This window comes from Eleutherodactylus coqui, chromosome 2 (assembly GCF_035609145.1).
Source record: "Eleutherodactylus coqui strain aEleCoq1 chromosome 2, aEleCoq1.hap1, whole genome shotgun sequence".
Taxonomy (NCBI): Eukaryota; Metazoa; Chordata; class Amphibia; order Anura; family Eleutherodactylidae; genus Eleutherodactylus; species Eleutherodactylus coqui.
The window spans coordinates 223301072-223321482 of NC_089838.1; the positions used below are offsets into that span (position 1 = coordinate 223301072).

Sequence of the window (20411 nt, forward strand, 5' to 3'; positions counted from 1 at the left end):
GCGGCTTCCATTGGGTTCAATGGAAGCTGTTCGCATGAAACCCGCTTAAAAATAGAGCATGCCACGATTTTTCCTCCGCAAGCAGAAAATAGCAATGGATTTCGGCTTGTGTGCAGGAAAAAGTATTTTTCCACAGCATGCTATGGGCAGTATTTCCTGCGGACACCCGCTCCAGATTCTGCAATGCAAATATGCCCGTGTGCAGCCAGCCTTTAACGATGGATGGATGGCTTGGATGCACTAAATGCTACATGAAAACTGCATTGGATAAAACTGTTTTTGCTGTGGTTTTTCTACTGCATCCAAACCGCCCATGCAATTACATTACTCATTAGACACAAATGTAACTGACTCAGTCAATGTATGTCAAGCACTTGGATGAAAAGTACAGCTATCGGAATAAGGCATTAGTCAGCTATTGATAAGCTTAAATGGAATCTGCCACCTCAGACCATCCACGTAATGAGTGAATTTTATAATCTATATAATTATATGATGCTGGGTTAAAATCTGGAATCTTGTATCCTAAGGGGACCTTCATACTGTCAAGAAAATCGCGCGATTTTCTTGCGATGTGAGTGGTTTTATAATCATGCGTTTTCACTCCATTATGGGAGGACATTGCGATCTCCTGCTAAAAATGCCTCGGATCAAGGGGTTTTCAGAGGGATTGCGAGGGCGATATCAGGCCGTAAATCACAGCCCGATATCGCCCTCACCTGTGCAGTAGCCCTTAGGGTGCTTTCACACACAGGACGCAGCGCCGATGCGGATTTTGTGACATTAACTGCGGATTATGTTTTACAGAACGTCTTGTGGAATTTATTGCCGCCTTTTCTGCAGATTTTAGGTGTGGAATTACATCTCCTGAGATCTGCAAGAACAATTTTGCAAGACATCCTTAATTCCACAGCAGAGAGCTTTTCTGCCACGGAATTAAGTCCTGCGGTTTCTAATTAAGGACGCATGGATTTTACCAGGTACGGAATTCAAGCCTCATCGGGATAACCTTATGACGCAGAAATGTCTGTGCAGACTAATTCTGTCCTGTATGACCATCTACCGCTTCCTGAACAAGGTTTACGTAGAGGTATATGTCTGGTAGAATTAACCTGCAGGACACTCCATCAGCTGTACCAATGTGGAATTCTGCAGCGGCAGAATAAGCTGCTGGCTTTGGTCTGGATTGTGGGCTAATTCCGGCCAGTGTGAAAGCACTCTAATGCTCATTCCCATTCCTTCACTATGTGCCCGCAAGCCAGTCATTTGCTGCGAATGGCGTACAACGAAGCATGCAGAAATAATGGAGAGGACTGCTCTTATGTATGAACATGCAGTACACAGTCTACATAATTTATATGCAAACTCGAGTTTTGTCTTTTCAATGTATTCGGTATTCTCTGATTCTAGAAATCTAAATTAATTGACAAAGTTTTATTTTGAGTCTACAATATGATACCACACCTTTAGGGTGGCTTCAGATGAACGTGTTTTACTTGTTGTCAGCAGCTGGATCCCCTACCGCAGCTGTCATCTGTGACAGCTTAAGTAGGGAACTCTTTATTCCCCGAGGGGATTTAGAATTCCTTTGCTGTGGCAGGTGCAGCAGAGAATTCTTTTTCCACGCGGGAATGAAGGAAACATCTGCCGCATGCGGCAGATGTGTTCTTCATCCCTGCGGTGACACGACAGCAGCGGACAGGTAAGTTCTTTTTTTTTGGGGGGGGGGAGGGTTACATTGAAGACAATGTGTGCATTTTTTATTTTTACACTAAAATTCTGTTTTTCCGGGGAAGGGCTTATATGTAAAGCCCTTCCCTGAAAAAAAATTCAGGGGTGCCAGCAGACCATTGCCCTCAATGGAGCCGCCGACAGCAACCACGGCTCAATTGAAGGCAATGCACGGACCTGCATTCACGCGTGTTTTCGCACATACATGGGTTCGCACTTATGTACGCACAAAAACACGCTTGTGTGAAGCCACCCTTATATTGTAAGTCGACTCTGATTCCTAAAGCTGGTCGCTCAGTATTTAAGGCTGACTGCACACGGGAGAGACGGATTCCGCATGCAGGAGCCCGCAGACAAATCCGGCTGTGACAGCAGCTGGTGACCCTGCGTACCTGTTTACTTTCTGTACTGCGGATGGACCGAGCGAGCTACCATCAGACATGACAGTATAGATTTATTTTTTTCACATTTTTCTCCCCCACACTGTCGCTAGGTGGAATCCGTAACCTTTCCGCAGTGGAAGCTGTCCGCACATAATCTGCCTAACAATAGAACATGCTCCGATTTCATTTTTTTTTTTCTCTTCGCTCGCGGAAACTGCAGTTGGTTTCCGCTCGTGTGTAGGAAGAATCACTCTTCCATAGCATGCTATGGAAGGTATTTGCTGCAGAAACGAGAGGTGGACGCCCACTCCTGATTCCACAATGCAAATCCAGTTGTGTGCAGCCGGTTCAGATGAGCGCATTGTACAAGTCTGTAATACGGACCTGTTACACATGACATTACAACCATATGTCGTCAGTATTTACCTCCTTATTTACAGTCATTGGTTTTCTACTGGATTAACACTGATCCTTATATCATCTACGCTGACGACACCCAGCTATACACCTCTTACCGTGACCTCTCTGCACCTTTCCTCCAAAATATCACCGACTGTCTGTCCGCTGCCTCTAACACTATGTCTTCTCTCTACCCAAAAACTGACCACCTGGTGTTTCCGCCCTCTGCTATCTGACCTCATCCTGACATCTCCATCTCAGTGTGTGGCACTACCATAACTGCCAGACAGCACGCTCGCTGTCTTGAGGTCATATTCAACTCCTTTACCCCCTACATCCAATCTGTGGCCCAAACATGTCAGCTGCACCTCAAGAACATTGCAAGAATATGCCCTTTTCTCACTGTAGACACGCTAAAACGCTCACTGTTGCCCTCATCCACTCTCGCCTCGATTATTGCAACTCGCTACTGATCGCCCTTCCCTGCTCCAGGCTCTCCCCTCTCCAATCCATCCTGAATCCGGCAGCCAGACTCCTCTTCCTGTCCAGCCGCTACTCGGACGCCTCTGCCCTGTGCCAGTCACTGCACTGGCTGCCCAACAAATACATAATACAATTTAAATTTAAATATAAAGCTCTCCATAGCATTGCGCCATCCTACATTGCCTCCCTCATCTCAATCCACCACCCAGCCTTGGGCCCTACTCTCTGCTAACGAAATCAGACTGAGTGCCACATTAATTTGAACCTCTCATTCCTGGCTCTAAGACTTCTCCAGAGTAGCACCAGTTCTCTGGAACGCGCTACCCAAAACTATCCGGTCAATCCTTGACACACAAAACTTCAGGCGTGCTCTAAAAACGCACCTCTTCAGGGAGGCATACCGCATACCCTAAACCAAACCCCTCTGTACTCCGCCTGATAACATGCTCCCTGTCCTAGTGACTGCAACCCCTGCTAGCCGCCATCAACCACCCCTGCAGTCATACCGATTCAGCCACTATACGGCCTGACCATTGTCTACGTGCATAGCATTACTCCACCTCGTCATACAGTGCACATCTCCAGCCATTTTACCTCCTGTATCACCCTATTACTTGTAGTATGTAAGCTCGTTGGAGCAGGACCCTCACCCCTACTGTTTCCATCAACTGATTACTATGTAACCGTGTTTTTTGTATTTTTGTACTTTTGTCTTTCTCTATCCCCGTTTTTTGTAAGCGCTCAGAATATGCTTGGCCTTGTATAAATAAAGGTGATTATTATTATATGCATAATAGAAAATAGTACTAGTACACAGGCAAAAACTGAAAAAAATAGGTCATGTTACATCTTTAAAAAATATCCATGAACAATACGGCCATGTGACTAGATACATAGATTTATATTAGCTCTGTACTGTGATCTGCAAAACACTGACTAGTCTGAAAGTGACCATAGGGTTGATGCATTCTTCATGGCACGGGCTTAAATTTTATAGTATATTTACCTCAATTTAGCAATTCCGGAATTCTGCTCTTGGGGTGTAATAGTAAGTTTTGTATGTTTTATATTGAGATGACACATTCGTATAGTTGAAGTGAGACTCCAATGCTAAAACCCAAAAGCCAGGTAGTAAATGTGCCTAGAAACTGGCTGGTGGCACCTAATGTTTTGCTTTTTTTAATTGATGCATTTGATAAAATAGGGCACATGCATAAACAATGCCCTCTGAATTGCCCTTGTTTAATGGTGCACCCACCAATGTTACTGTGTATCTTATGGAGAGTATTCGTGCATCCGTGTCCAACTGTCTGCTGGGCGCATGGACATGGCGTCTGTATTCCTGGTATGATTGCAGATCCCAGGATCCACATACACACAGGTTAGACTTTCGGTGTTGCATCGACTCTGCAGTAGTTGTTACTTTTCTAGCCATTCTTTGATGCTCACTGCAGCCCGGTGGTAAGGGCTTAAACACATGGGTGCGATTTCGGCCCGTTATGCAGTCGTGATAATCACAGCTGCATAGCAGGATAAAACGAAACCATTAATTTCAATGGTTTGGTTTTCATTAGCGGTATTCTTGCCCGTTAATGGTACGGGTGAGAAAAGATAGGTCCTACACTATCTTCTCGGTGTCTTCCTCAAACTTGTGCGCTAGAGCAGAGTTTGAAAAGTCCGAGAAGGGGAAGAAAGAAGCACTTCATGCGTAACTACTCTCCATAATGGCGAGTGTAGTTGTGCATATGGCCACTGGTTTTTGCCCTGAGAGTCACTGAGGCCTCATGTCCACAGGAAAATTCGGGCCTGCACGGATTCCTCGTGCAGAATCCTACAGCTGATCCCTCCTGGCCCATAGCCATGAGGCCAAGAAAATGGATTATACTTACCTGTCCGGACGCTGCAGGTCTCCGCTCCGTCGCAGCCGGATCTACTTTCTTCGGCCCGGTGGATGTGCTTGGCATGCCAGCAGAGTGTCACACGCATGTGCTATGCACTTTTTTTTAACTCCTGCTTTCCCACGGAACAGCACATGAACAGCTGCTGTTGTGCCGCGGGACCGGACGGCTTCCATTGGCTGCAATAGAAGCCGCAAGAGCCGTCCGTGCGTGAAAACTGCACAAAATGGAGCATGCTGCGGGTGGTTTCCCACAGGTGCGATCCGCGCACCAGGAAAAAAATGACATCCGCAGGTATTTAATTACCTGCAGGTGTCCGAAGATTCCCTATGGGCGCAGATCACGTGTGCGAGAGACCTGCGCAGTTTTACTAATTCTATTTTGCTTGTGGACATTGGGCCTCATTCATTTGCTGTGACCTGCATTGTGTTCTACACCTGTGTAAAAATAATAGTTACTTGGGCAGCTTGTATGTTGCATGAAGTGTCGTATTCCCAACCATATTACTTTTCAGGAGGTGATACTGTATAATGTTCCTGTTGACAGGCTCCTGTCTGGACAATTAAGTGCTTCTATCTGGCAGCAGTTCAATGAAATGTGAAAGTCAAAGACATGGCAATTTAGAGCACTTTAGAGAGGGTGTAACCAAGGCATACTCGTATGGGACGTTTAATACATAGGAACAATTAGGTCATCGGGGGATGGTTTCTCAGCCAAAACCCTAATGACTAACTTCCTTCATTTGCTGACTTAAGGGACAAACTTTTCACGAACAAACTTCGAAAGGTTTTATGACCATGAAATAAGGACTATTAAACGGCGAGCAATTATTTTGTAAAGCACACAAGTACACTTTAGCAATAATAATCAGGGATACCGTGTTAATGCGGGTCTATAAGTAGGGCTGCCATTAAGCACTTATCCGGAATTATGCCCAGCCAATGTAACTTACTTTTAGGGAAATTGTGACTAACATCTGAGCAGAATAAGTCCTAGTGTACTACTTCTTACTATCAGTAATCTAGAATATGTCCTAGTGTACTACTTCTTACTATCAGTAATCTAGAATAAGTCCTAGTGTACTACTTCTTACTATCAGTAATCTAGAATAAGTCCTAGTGTACTACTTCTTACTACCAGTAATCTAGAATAAATCCTAGTGTACTACTTCTTACTACCAGTAATCTAGAATAAGTCCTAGTCTACTACGTCTTCCCACAGTTATGTAGAATAAGTCGTAGTATAGGATAGGTCAGTGGTTCCCAAACTTTTTCAGCCATGAAGCCCTTTTTGAAGCAAGTTTCTCGGAGTCCCAAGGTGTGGTCAGGGGAGGGTTTAGGGGCGTGGCTTATCACAACATATAATTTTTAGCTTGTTAAACAGACAGGGCTGCTTAAAGAAAAAGCAGAATAATGCTGTAGCACTGGATGGGCTATTGATATACATTATATTTAAAATAACATATTGTGGAATTAAATCCCGCACCACATGTCAATATCCACACAGGTTTTGTGCTGATTTTTTTTTCCCACAGCGTTTGGATGAAATTTTCAAAATCTCACCCACTTTGCTGCTACAGCTACTGTAAACTCCATAGCAAATCCACCCCATGAATTAATGGTGGCCCCAGTAGTAATAGCGAACCCCACAGTGGCCCCAGTAATAGCGACCCCCACAGTGGCCCCAGTAATATTAATCCCCTCAGTACTATCGACCCCACAGTAGCCACAGTAATAATAGCCCCCCAACCCATATACTTATCTTCTCCTTGTAGTTAGCTCTGCTATTTCCCTGCTCAGCGCTGATTCCCGGTGCACACTGGCAGTTTTCAACAAATTTTCTAAAATATACCAATTCTCCTCACCCACCCATTTTCTGCTGTTTGCACCCTGTTTCAGGTCTGCAAGTTCTGATTTTCAGATAGTCTTCCCCATTTTTTTCCTTGTTCTGGTGTTTGCATTGCATTTTCAGGGAAGGGGTGTGTAGCAAGTCTAAAATTCTGCCAGTAGTACACTGTCCTGCAATTTCTTGCCCGTACTTCCCATAGTGACTTGCACTGTCTTAGCAGGGAGGCAGCATCTGAATGACTGCCCCTCTGCTTTCCCAGAACAATCGGGCATTTAGAGACATTCTGGTCAAATGGTTAGTAAACCCACTATAGTTTGTGTAATGTGTGTGTGCACACACACAGATGCACACCCATACACTGTAACAGCAGGAGAGTCAGAGACTGTGGAGATTGTTATCATAGTTTCTGCAGATTTGTCAGCCTGCAGCCTGAAAGTGCAGGGGAGCTGTCTGTGAAGATAGCGCCTCTCCCTGTTGCTATGGAAATTATCCTGTTTCCTTGTTACTAGTAAAGCTCTGTAACGACATGGAGTGGTAAAGCAACACAATTTTTAATCCAAGTATACTACAGAAATGATTAGACTAACATAAGCTAGTAGATGAGCAGAAGTGCCCCATCTACCCAAACCGTTCTAGCTCTGGTAAATGATGGTGAGCAGTAGTGCAGCTGTGTGAGGGTTATGGGTGCCTGTGCTATGTAGAAAAAGGCGTTCGGTTTCCGTGTTACATTTTTTGCTTACAGTTGACTGAAATGGCTGAAATTATGCCTTCTGAGGGGTCTAAGACTGAATGGCAAGCAAATAAGGAGCAGTGTGTTTTTATTTGGGAAACCACCATCTGCAGATGTTGATGACTAAGGCAACAGTAAGAAATGGATTGCATTTTATTTAAGAAAGAGGGGGCATCCTGTTTTTCTAGCTTAATAGATGCAGCAGAATAATGTTTAGTTCTGACCAACCAGCACATTAACTCTTTGAAGTTTTACCAGTTTTATGTTTTACACATTTTTTTTTCTTCCTGATTTTCCTGAAATTTGAGTAATTGGATAAAGATTTGATCCTCTAGCCTTCCTGGCATTTCCATCTATTTTTCCTGTTGATTTTCGCTCAGTAATAACCTGGCTGCCCCGCAAGAGAGCTGCTGTTGATATAAAGTTTCACATATTTAGTTATACCCCAATTATGGCTTGTGAGGAAATTTCAGCATATTAAGAAACTATCATCTAGGCCTGCATGGGAATTTGTAGAATGTGCCATACACATGTTCACGGGTCCATATCTGACTAGCGTTCTCAGCTTTAGGTATCAAAATATACCTATCACTATATTGATGTGAGATCACCTGCCTGAAATTTGAGTGTAATATATACTTCCAGTTTTCACACACTTGAGGTTTTTTTCTGGCCAAAAAGCTGCATCCGGATTTTTGGTGTATAGAGATGAGCGAGCATACTCTGTAAGGCGATTATACTCGAGAGCATCACCTTTTTCGAGTACCTGCTGGCTCGTCCCTGAAGATCCGGGGGGGCCGCAGGGGTGAGCGGAGGGTTGCAGAGGGGATGGGGAGTGGGAGGGGAGGGGGAGAGAGAGAGAGTTCCCAACAGGGAACTATCACCCGAATTTGTTGTTTCCAGCAATTATTCAGAAGATAATTGCCTCGTGTAAAGGGACCTTTATTGACAGATTTTCCTTTCCTCAGTATGTTATTATAGATAGCTGAGCTGCAGTACCACACTATTATGTCTACTGGGTGCACCTCGACGCAGCACGGACGCAGGAGTGGTATCGCATTCAAACAGAACGCGCTGGCTGGAACACCAAAGGGACAGTGAACTGCATACTGAGAACTGGACTCATGGACTGACAAGCGACCAAAACACTCACCCTGCATACCTGCACACATAACAGAGGGAATTGCTATAAAAGTACTTGGTATTAGTTTGTAGATTGGCCAATTTACTTAAGCCTACGAGCCTGAACTTCAAGGGTGCTCATTATCTCGCGAGTCCTTACTCTAACAAGACAACATCCACCAGAACCCTGCCTGCAAGCAGGGCATCACCCTGACAAGGGCGGCCTCTCACTGGAACCTAAGGGCCTCACTAGCCCAGAGATGATACACAATCCAGCAAAACAGGACACTGTTCACACCAGCACACTAGGGCTAGCATGCAACACAGAACAGGTTTGTCCACACCTAATGTCTGGCCACCTACACAGACACTGGACAAGACACTGTTCACACACATAATGCATGCAGGAAAACTAAACCCTAGATTGAAGGAATACCAGCTTCCTCTTGCAGAGGGACTGGTGTCTGTCTGTCTGTCTGTGTCTGTCTGTCTGTCTGTCTGTCTGTGTGTCTGTCTGTCTGTGTGTCTGTCTGTCTGTGTGTCTGTCTGTCTGTGTGTCTGTCTGTCTGTGTGTCTGTCTGTCTGTGTGTCTGTCTGTCTGTGTGTCTGTCTGTCTGTGTGTCTGTCTGTCTGTGTGTCTGTCTGTCTGTGTGTCTGTCTGTCTGTCTGTCTGTCTGTGTGTCTGTGTGTCTGTGTGTCTGTCTGTCTGTGTGTCTGTCTGTCTGTGTGTCTGTCTGTCTGTGTGTGTGTCTGTGTGTGTGTCTGTGTGTGTGTCTGTGTGTGTGTCTGTGTGTGTGTGTCTGTGTGTGTGTCTGTGTGTGTGTCTGTGTGTGTGTCTGTGTGTGTGTCTGTGTGTGTGTCTGTGTGTGTGTCTGTGTGTGTGTCTGTGTGTGTGTCTGTGTGTGTCTGTGTCTGTGTGTGTGTGTGTGTGTCTGTGTGTGTGTGTGTGTGTCTGTGTCTGTGTGTGTGTGTCTGTGTCTGTGTGTGTGTCTGTGTCTGTGTGTGTGTCTGTGTCTGTGTGTGTGTCTCTGTCTGTGTGTGTGTGTGTCTGTCTGTGTGTGTGTGTGTCTGTCTGTGTGTGTGTCTCTGTCTGTGTGTGTGTCTCTGTCTGTCTGTGTGTGTGTGTCTGTCTGTCTGTCTGTCTGTGTGTGTCTGTCTGTGTGTGTCTAGTGGGGACTGACTTGTGGGAGGAACTCCACACCCAGCCAGCTCAGTTAACCCTCACCTGTGAAGCTGTGCTCATGGAAACCTGTAGAATCACAGAAGCACACATAGCCCATGGGTAGGTATGGCACTATCTCTTGAAGAAAATGGATAAAGCCAACATTTTTTTCCCCGTACTCCCCTGTCTTTGCTCATAGCAGCTTTTTTTAGGTCTAGCTCTGGGACAAGTGATCCCTACCTCTCTCTCTCCATGGGTGACATTGGACTGTCAATCGAATCCAACATCACCATTGAGAGTGAGCGGTAGGATCCGCACACTTGACATATATTGAAAGCATCGGGAGCTGAACCTAAATAGAGACTGTGCGTGAGAAGCGAGACTAATATGGTGTGGGAGGGGGGGGGGGGGGATAGTCAATAGGGCCGCTGTTGCAGAGCAATGTAGCTGACCCTGCTGACTTTATCCAGTGGCACGTCCTCTTTAAGGTTGTAGTTGATCAATTTACCGCATGTGGTAAATGGTAATAATAAATATGTTAGGCTGCCAGTTATGTGGAAATGTTATCAGGTTTTGATCATACATACCACCCAATTGTGTTAGGAGATAACCTAGACCAGTGATGGTAATTAAAACTTTTAGAGACCGAGTGCCCAAACTGCAACCCAAAACCAACTTACTTACCACAAAATGCAAACATGTCAGGGGGCGGGGCTTATCACGACGTATGATGTTACCTCTGTCGTTTTATAAAGGACTGGGCCGCTTCAAAATAGACAGCATGCAGATTTTGACTGCTTTTTGGATGCCTCAGCGGAAATTTTTGTGGAAACTTCTGCAGCACTTCCATATCCAAAAAGCAGTCAAAATCTGCACCCGGTCTATTTTGAAACGGCCCTGCCCATTTCTGCAATGTGTAAACATACCCCAGTATAATAGTGACCCCCCCCCCCCCCCCAGCGGTCCCCCAAGCAGTAATAATGCACCCACCCCCAGCGGTCCCCAAAGCAGTAAAAATACACCCACCCCCAGCAGTAATAATGCCTCCCCCACCCCCGAGACCCACATACTGACCCCTCCTCCTCGTGAAAGCGCCGCTCCTCTTCTGTCTGATCCCTGGTGCAAAGTGACGTCAATGTGCTGCCGGATGCCTCCTCCCCCTGCGCTCGCGGAACCAAGTCTGAGACGTCGGAGGACGGTGGAGGAGGATCCCGTCTGCACACTGACGTAACAGTGTGCATCGGGATCAGCGCGGAAAGCAGCGAGGTGATGAGTAAATGCCTGCAGGGGAGCCGCGGGCCCTGCAGGCATTTACTAATGTGGCAAGCGGCCAGTGGTGACGCGTGCCAGCAGGGAGGGCTTTGCGTGCCGCCTCTGGCACGTGTGCCATAGGTTTGTCACCACTGACCTAGACTTATCACAGCTGCTCCTCTTTGTATAGGATATTGAGTCCTGCTTCACTTTGAACCCTTTCCTCCTGGGAGTAAGGTCTCGATCATATCTCATGCTTAGTTGGTCTTTTTCATATTCTATATGCATGAAGTCTTCTTGTTGGAGTACTAATAGTCTGTAGTTTACCTTTGTGTGTCCTTTCAGTTCAATTTATGGTTTAGAGAGGCAGTTTGATCCCATACTAATATAGAAAGATTGAGTTTAGTTTTACTTTTAAGCACTTGTAGTATATTCTACATTGTGTTAATGTGGTTTCCATGTGCAGGCACATCTGTCTGCCATCTTGCACAAGTTGTTCCCTTTTTCATAGGCTACTTTATTTGAAGCAACACATAAATTTCAATGTGTTCCTATGTTATCTGAAAGAGCCCATGTCAATCTTTAACTATGAAATTAAGTGCTGTATATATGGGAGTGGAATCTCCTATAGAAACTGTGATCGGGTTTCGGTTTATATCAATGTGCTGCATCTGCTGCGGAATGTTTCTAATATATTTTCAAATTACCAGTTCCTGAATTCCTTTTAATTATGCACCCATTTGCCATGATGATCCAATCACGTGACAAGTAGCCCGCCATTTCTGAATAACATGAGTGGTAAGTCACCTGTTGTGAGCTCCTGTCATTCTTCATACCCGGTTTGCCAGCAATCATGAGCTCTTTTGTAGTGTGTAACACAACAGCGAGGAATGCGATAGCCATTCTAATTGATGATGATGATGATGATGATGATGATGATGATGGTAAGGTAATCACCATCTATTAGCTGTATCATTATGGATAATTGCCACTAATGAGTATTGTCCGAACTTTATGAATACTTGCATAAATACTCTCATTAGGACCTTTTCTACCTGTTTATTGGGCTGTAGATAATACGGAAAACGTTATGGGTCTGCTGTTTTTAAATGGGGTTTTCCGACACCCCTGCATGTTATTCATTAGCCTAACTTTCTTTATCTACCCCGTCGTTACTAATGAGTGTAAAGGGTATCACTTTCATGGGGCAAAAATAACATTTTTGTGATCGCACAATGTGTGTGTAACGTCGTTTCTGCCTTCAGCGTTTCCAGTGTAGGCATACAAGAGTCAACTGAATTAGAATTTTCTTTGCTATTCTCGTGATTTATAGCTCCCAGATTTTGGAGACCGAAACGCTCAAATTTCTCTTAAGCCCCATTAACAAGATTCACTAACATGCCGCTTTCACACAGTGTATCTTGTATCAGTATTTATAAGCCAACAGCCAAAAAAAAGTGTAGGAAACAGTTGCAACTCTTCTGTGTGGGTTCACCGTGTGATAAAACCTATACACATGCTGTGTGCATCCTGACCTCCATCATACCAGATCCGTATTCCAGTAGATTCCCATATGTACTGCACTTACAAGTTGGAGGCTGTTGTGAAAAGACCCCTCTGGTCTTCTATTTGAGAGCCTGAGGCATAGCAATAGAGGGTTTACATGCAGCAGTTGCATCAGGGCCCTGGAGCCTGATGGGGACCCAAAGGTTCCTCTGCCAAAAAAGAAGGCACATATAGTAGGTGGGGAGGGTCCCATTTCAGATTTCGCATTGGAGTCCAAGCACTTCAAATTGCAGCTGTCATCGGACAACTTCTAATTTACCTAAACCTGATGATGGCACGTTCAGAAGATGGTGGAAGGAGAAGGATCTCTGCTTTAATAAAAACATGAACAAAGTGTAGCGGTTATATAGAAAACTAGACCTATGAAATTGTCTTTCCAAGTGGTACTGTAACACAACAAACAAGGAGTAAGATCTTGAACAATGAACCGGATAGTCCTTTAGGCCACCTTCTCACATGGCAGAATCGCTGTGGGCATTCTGCAACCAAACATGTGCAGCAATTCCACAAAAATTCCGTGGCGGCCAAATCCACACTTAAATGGTATGGATTTGGCTGCGTTATTACTTGCGGACGAGTTGCGGAGTTCATCCTTTGTAATTTAAGGGCTGAATTCCCCAGCATACTGCGGAATGAGGATGCACAGAGTTTTTGAAAAATGCTGCAGATTTACTATGGAAAATATCCGCACCTTGTGGAGGGTTTTTTTTAAATTCCCCTCCACATCGCTTGTACTGTGAGGGTATGTTCACACAGTAGAATTCGCCTCAAATAACCGTATCAAAATCCACAACATTTGGTTGCGGATCTGCATGCAGAATTTGCCTTGGAAACGAACCGTAAATTTGCCACAGTTCATATTTCCAACGTCGAAAATCACAGAAATTCTATCTTCCATGTTGGAATTCCGCATACAAATTTTACCCATTGACAGGGCAAATTCCAAGTGTGGATTCTGCCATGTGAACATACCGTAAACGCTGCAGAATTTCTGCTGCGATTGCACAAGCGTGAATTCCGCACTGGATCCTGCCCGAGTAAATGCAGCTTTATATGGAAGGAAGATAGTGTTCAGGATTTAGTGGAGGTACAAAAACCAAAAGCCAATCAAGTCTGATTAAAGGGAAGAAATATGGATGACAGGTGAGTAACTATAATAACTACATGCAACGTAGTGACAAACGGGTTTTCCAGGTTCACTGACTGTTCTAAATGATTCACAAAATCTGCTGATAACTAATATATTATAATTTGTAGCTATATTTAGCCAAGGCCTTACAATAGATCTGGCTACACATGTTGCAATATTTATTTTGCTGTGAAAGTTGCATTCTAATTATTTTAATTTTTTTTTTGGGGGGGGGGACGAAAGTGTATCTGCAGGACTGAGGGTTCTGGTAGGAAACACATTCTGGGCTATCATTTTTTCCAGTATATAATGCAATCTTTGGATAGCAAAATTATATTTAGTATATTGTGCTATGTCTCTCACCCAATGCCCACAATGGGAGGGGCTCCTCTCACCCAATGCCCACAATGGGAGGGGCTCCTCTCACCCAATGCCCAATGTAAGGCACACCTCTGCTTGGATTTGAGTAGTCATAATGGGAGTTGTGTGCACAAATCTTGTGATTTAGCCACTGATGATGATGTAGATATTAATAGTATTGCATATGATGAACGGACATAAAGCTGAATTAATATTCAAGCCCTAGTTTGATAGAGTACTTAATATAATCCCCATGTCGAATATAATTCTTTTATGTAAAATTGGAGATTTCCGTCTTATTATATTTAATTATCTTATGTTTTAATGTTTGTCAGTTTCAGTGTTATAGAAGGATCAGATAATAAATGGTTTACACTGAGAGCGATCTAATATCTTATTGTGGGCAGAAGGGTTGTACATTTGAAAGCTCTGCTGCTAAATTCCACACATTCCTCAGTTACAGAAATGCAGGAAACTGCAGTTAAAATGGGAAATGTATTGAAGAGTTGAATTACTACAGCATTTTTCTTCATTTTTTTTTTTGTTAAAAGGTCTTTTAGGCATTAAAAATTACAACAAGCCACATCACCAGTCTGTTGCGCTGCGTACCAGAATGTGACATCTGCCTTACATGTGTGTGCAGCCATATAGCGCTTGTCTGAATACATTCCTTGCCCATAAGTGGAGGTAGAGTTACAAATTCTCTTTTCACACTTGATGCAACTGGGCCTCTGTGTTATATCTAGATTCAGTACTGCGTATTTGTATCCAGTATACTGTGCTTACTGTGTAAGCGCTGCGGAATATGTTGGCGCTATACAAATAAAGATGATTATTATTATTACTTATTTATTATGGAACTTGTGGGATTCTAAAACTTTTAACGCCACTTTCACATTTGTGCTGGAACCTCCAAACACATTTCCACAAAAATTTGTGACCACTTTTTTTTTTTTTTTTTTTTTATTCACCGCTTCTTTCTTCACTTTTGAAAAGTGTAAGGAGTTTAGCAGGAAGAGAAAGCCCGCCTGCGGACCAGCAGATGTACTAGAAATAATGCTAGAAATTGCTGGAAAGTAAAGACCTATTCACTTCATTTCAGAACCTCCGTTACTGAATTCCACTAAAAAAAGGACAAAATAGTGCTGCATGCAGTGCTATTTTGTCCTGTAAAGTGCTGGGCAGATTAGCAAGAGATTTACCCTTGTGTTCTGTGTAGTCTTAATAAGTTACGCCCCTGTGTTTAATTTTTTTTCTCCTACTTGCACTTTAAAGTTTTGTCCCACAAAGGGAAGCTAATGCTTACTGTGCAAATAAGCTCTCCCCCCTCATCACCCGCGGCGGAATATCACTAGCTATATTCCGCCTCGGCCGTGGACAAGGGGTCTTAGGGGGCCCATAAGGCCACTCTTCTCCATATAGGGAGCCTAGTAGTATGAATAAAGCATTATAGTTGGGGGTCCTGTTACAGATTTTGCATTGGGACCCAGGAGCTTCAATTTATACCTCTAAGGAGCTGTAGTTTCACCAGACTTACCAAAGACAACTCAAACCAGTTATTCCTTCACCTAGCTCCTTTGGACTATTTTTTGCTGGAGAAATAGGCCTCGTCTAAAGAACAAATTTTATTAAAAATGTTATTAAACATGTATCTTAACAATTTCATTAACGTTGTAATTACATGGCTGATATTGAGTCGCGCCTGAGATTGTCTGTGTGATGTGCAAAACACGACTCATTGCATGTCTTATTCTCGTGCGTGAATCACACAAAAATTAAACATGCTTTCCCATCGGTGCAAGAAGAAAAATGCTCATATAAATTGAAAACCATGGGTTAATATATAGTGCAAGTTCTGTGCATATTCACACACAGTACTTGTGTCATTTGGTGCCCATGTAAATAAGCACTAAAGTTTTAGGTTTTTTTCCTGACCTTTAGAAAACCATGCCCCAGGGTAAGTAATAGCATAAAAAAATGAAATAACCAAGCACTGCCGACCTGGTCTTATCTGGTCCCCATTGTCACAGGAAGCATTGACATCACGTTCATCACTCATGTGCTGCTGTAACTAATCGCTGGCCTCAACGATCATATGTGCATGACTAGCATGTGACTGCTGAGGCCAGTGATTGGCTGTGTGTGATATAATTGGGTGAACATGACGTTATTACTTCCTGTATTAGTAGGAAGTGGACATGACTGGACAGTGAAGGGGATGAGTAATGGTTATTTTATTTTTCTTTGTCATTACCTATCCTGGGACACATTTTTTTTGAATGTTGAAAAGCCACTTTAAATTTAGATTCCCAATTTAATATTTGTAACATTTTTTTTTAAATATCTCTACTTGCTCAAAGAGTACTTTTTGAACTTTTCATCAGAAAGTCCCTTTGGTCAACTATCAAAAAGAAATGTTACTTTAGAAAACAGTGGTGATACCCCAATATAAGAAGAACCAGGCTGGGATACATCATAGCAGCTCCATCTTAACTTTAGGGAATATCTAAATGAATTGAATCCATATGTATGTAAATATTCAAGAAGAGTTTATTAGGATACATCTAGTCATTATGGGAGCAAGTGGTGGCTTGAGCAGGAGAACCTGTAAAAAACCTGGGCCATACAAAATTTGGCAATGATTTTTTAAATGTGGTCACTGTAAGGCTGATATCACACATGTGATTTTGGGGCAATTTTTTTTAAATAACAAAGCCAGTAATGGAGCCAAAAGGAAAAATGTAGAAAGGAAAGACTCATATTGCTTCTCTCCGTTTCTGATTTTGACTCCTACAAAAACTGCTTATGTGATTCCAGGTTTGGATTACGTCATGTTTTTATTAATGTTTTTTCTTCTATTTGCAGGGTAGCAAAGGACATTACAGATACCACTGGCAGAGCCATAATGTTAAGCACAGCGGAGTGGATGATATGGTCCTGTTGTCCAAAATTTCTGAAGATTCCATAGTAGAAAACTTGAAAAAGCGCTATATGGATGATTTCATCTTTGTATCCTTTATCACTGTATTTGGTGTTGGATTAATGAAGTAACATGCCTTAGTATGATTACACAGCGAAATATCCTACTTTAACTAATTGCTGGACAGAAGGTATATCAAATGTACACCCAAGCAATTCCTCTGAGCGTCTTCTATACTCCTGTTTTTGCAATGGCTGAAAATATATGACAAAAGAATACAGTTTTGACATGTGTTTGGCCAATATCTGTTAGAATCCGGCAGCTATTCCAGTCCTTAACTTGGTGACAGCATTTTTAGCAATCTTTTATTCATTTCAAGTTAAAAGGGTAACACAGTATTGTAGGCATGAAAATTATGCGAACACATCACGCAGGACTCAAATGTTAAATGATATAGCATAGAAACGTGGTACAAATGGAAGAGGCAATTAATAACAGTGCAGTGCTAAGCAAATCAATGGCTCTTATATTAGACCCGAAGGGCCCAAAACCTTGCAGGGGATGTTATGGCCTAGAGTGTACCCATAGGAATATTAAATGACAGCATTTCTGATGCATTGGGAGCTGGAACATAGTATTGATAAATACTAGATCTTGCTAGGAAACCCAAAAGCCTGCGAATAAACTAAAGTCTTATGATATGCACACCGAACTGAGGCCAAGCCTCACTTTCGTCCGGAGGTTAAAGTCCTCTGCCAGATCCTGTCCTAGTATCAGTCTGGTAGAGGGTAAGCCGTTCCAGTCCTTGTGTCATAGATGCTCCCCGGAACTTTTGTCAGCATCCCTCCAATTAGAGTCCTCTTGCCTGCAGTAATCCTTGATGCAGTCTGTAACATCTTTCTCCTTGGTGAAGTCTCCCACTCTTCTGCCTGCAGAGCATTACACCCAAGCTATAGAGTCCCAACATGTCCTTACTTGATGACCTGTGGCCACTCTCCAGGCTAAACATGTCTCCCATCTCTGCAGCATTGTATTTCTGCTCCAGTACTCTCCCCCTGTTGTGCATTACTTCATTTAGTAGCAGCCGAACTGTTTCCTGCCACAATTTTCAGCTGTGACTCTTTTCTGGCCTCTGTGAAGCAGGCAAATCTTTCCCCAGGATGGCCGCCGGGTCCTCACCTGGGTGCCGGGCTTAGCCTACAAACCTTTCTTTGTCATAGGGGCAGTTCTCGAGTGGTGACACGCTAACTGTGTCACCGCTGACATCAAAGGGGGTGGAACACCCTCTTCCTTGCAGTTGTAAGTGCTTCACAGAGCTTTTCTTCTTCGCTCCCTGCCACTGCTCTCTGGCAAGGGAGCAGAGACATGTCACTGGCACTTTGGGCACCTTGCTTACACCCTCCCAAGCCATGGCACTTGGCTAGTGGAAGGGCTCTTTTCACCAGTGCTGCAACACTGGCACATTTTGTGCCACAGTTCAGGCTCCGTGCCTTTTCAGCCTGGCTGTACGCCTGTTTTCTGGCACATGGCCAGCCCGACTCTTTCCCTGGCATGAGTCCCTGCAAGGGAAAGTGACTATCATGGCCACGTTCACCTGTAAGAGGGACACCCGTTTTGTGCCCCGTTCAGACAGAATGATATCATTCAGGAAATCGTTCAAATGAGCAAAACTGAATGATAATCGTTCAGTTTATATGTAGGAAAACAACTGAACGATGAGTGAGAATCCTGAGGTTCTCGCTCGTTCAGTTTCAACCAGCATAAAAATCTGCAACTGCTTGGGCACTTATCGCGACCTTAGACACTGATTGTTCAGTGTTCCACATAGGAATGTAAAACACTGAATGATTAGTCCATGAGAACTTGCACGATTCTCAACTAGCTCATCCACTCGGGAAAACGAGAGTTGTGGGATTATTGGCCCATGTAAATAGGTCTTTACATTGATGCCGAGATCTCTACCGATTGCTGAAACAAACGGGTAGAAACGCTCAGCTGAGCACTGTGCCTTTTTTAGCTGTCACTGTAAGTGGTATACGGACTCCATAGATTTTCTATGGAGCCCATACACACTGCTCTGAACAGTGAGGAAAACCGAACAAGTGCAGTGCTCAGGTGAATTCTTCTGCCTTGTCATTGTGGCACCTGGACCCTACAGATCAAAACTTCTGACGTCACTTTAAACTTTTTTTTCAAACTTCTGACAGGTCAGTTGCCCTTTAATGCCCTCCGACATGATACGGCAGGAAGTTGCTGTAATTACTGATGTCATACTAGCAGATGTCTTCGCCAATATGCAGACTCTCCTAAAAAGTGCTGGAGGGGCCATTCTCAGCATATGCTCTGGGCAGACCTTGTTTTGAAAAACACAAGGTAAAAACATCAATTTTCATAGGGAAACACGCTAAAATTAAAAGTTATTGAGGAATATTTGGATACCTTAGCGAGAGAAGCACCCTGTATAACATGAAATGCTTAGAATAGCACATTATTGTATATTTCCTTTGTAAATCTAACTACCAAAACCATTTAAACTCAGCACAATCTAATACTGGAATTGTTACAATGTTTCCCTTCACATCAAAGCTTCCCATTCATTTTTATATCCCCATTGGGTTTGTAAAGAATCGCTTAGTGTAGCTTTTTGTGAATGGAAAATCTTTTCCTGGTTCTGCATCTGGCAGCTGATGTTTATAGAGGTTTTTTTCTTTAGTTAACATCTATTTCTGTTGCTCTTCAGGTTTATGTCATTGGGGATAGTGAAGAAGATAGGGGAAAACTATTAATAATGAAAAATGGAACAGCAAGCAGTTAACAACCAATCAGATTTCATCTATCATTTTTTTTTTTCCTCTTTGAAATTAAAACAGCGATCTGATTGATTTGAGCCCTTTTCTTCCCCTTGCACTTGCGTTTGTATATCTCCCTCACCAAGCTGCTTGCCATATCAACTTTTCAACATGTATAACATATATAAGAAAAGGGCAGCCGTGAAGTCTATAAACCCGACCTGACAACTGCTAGCTTTGCAAATATTGGGATGTTTTCCTTTTCCCTTGTTAGGCCCTTAAATACCACTAATTTCTCTGGTTTTCATTCTTGCCTTTCAAAAACGATAGTTTTTTTCCCATCAACCTGGTCCATATCTAAGCTTGTTTTTTTTGTGGTACGAGTTGTATTTTTTAATGTTGCCATAAGTGGGGCAAAATTTTTATATTTTTTAACGAGCAATTGTAGCTTTTTTGGGGAGTTCTGGTCTTGCGGCATTCATGATGCAGTGAAAGTGACATGATGATTTATTCTATGGGTTAGATTTTTAGTTTCTACTACTTTTTAAAATGAAAAACCCTTTAATTAATTTTTTGTATTCTACCAGTGGTGTTGTGTAAGGACTTGTTTTTTTTTTTTTGCCAGGCCAGCTCTGGTTTT

General features: G+C 43.2%; 1 protein-coding gene across 1 annotated transcript in view; it reads left to right on the plus strand.

The window, feature by feature from the left end:
• The window catches only part of MYO1E (myosin IE), a 153301-nt gene that overhangs the window by 47376 nt on the left and 85514 nt on the right, over positions 1 to 20411 (plus strand). The window contains exon 2 of the mRNA XM_066592536.1: positions 16928 to 17071. Within this exon, the coding sequence (XP_066448633.1) occupies positions 16928 to 17071 (144 nt within the window). The remainder of the gene's footprint in view (positions 1 to 16927; positions 17072 to 20411) is intronic.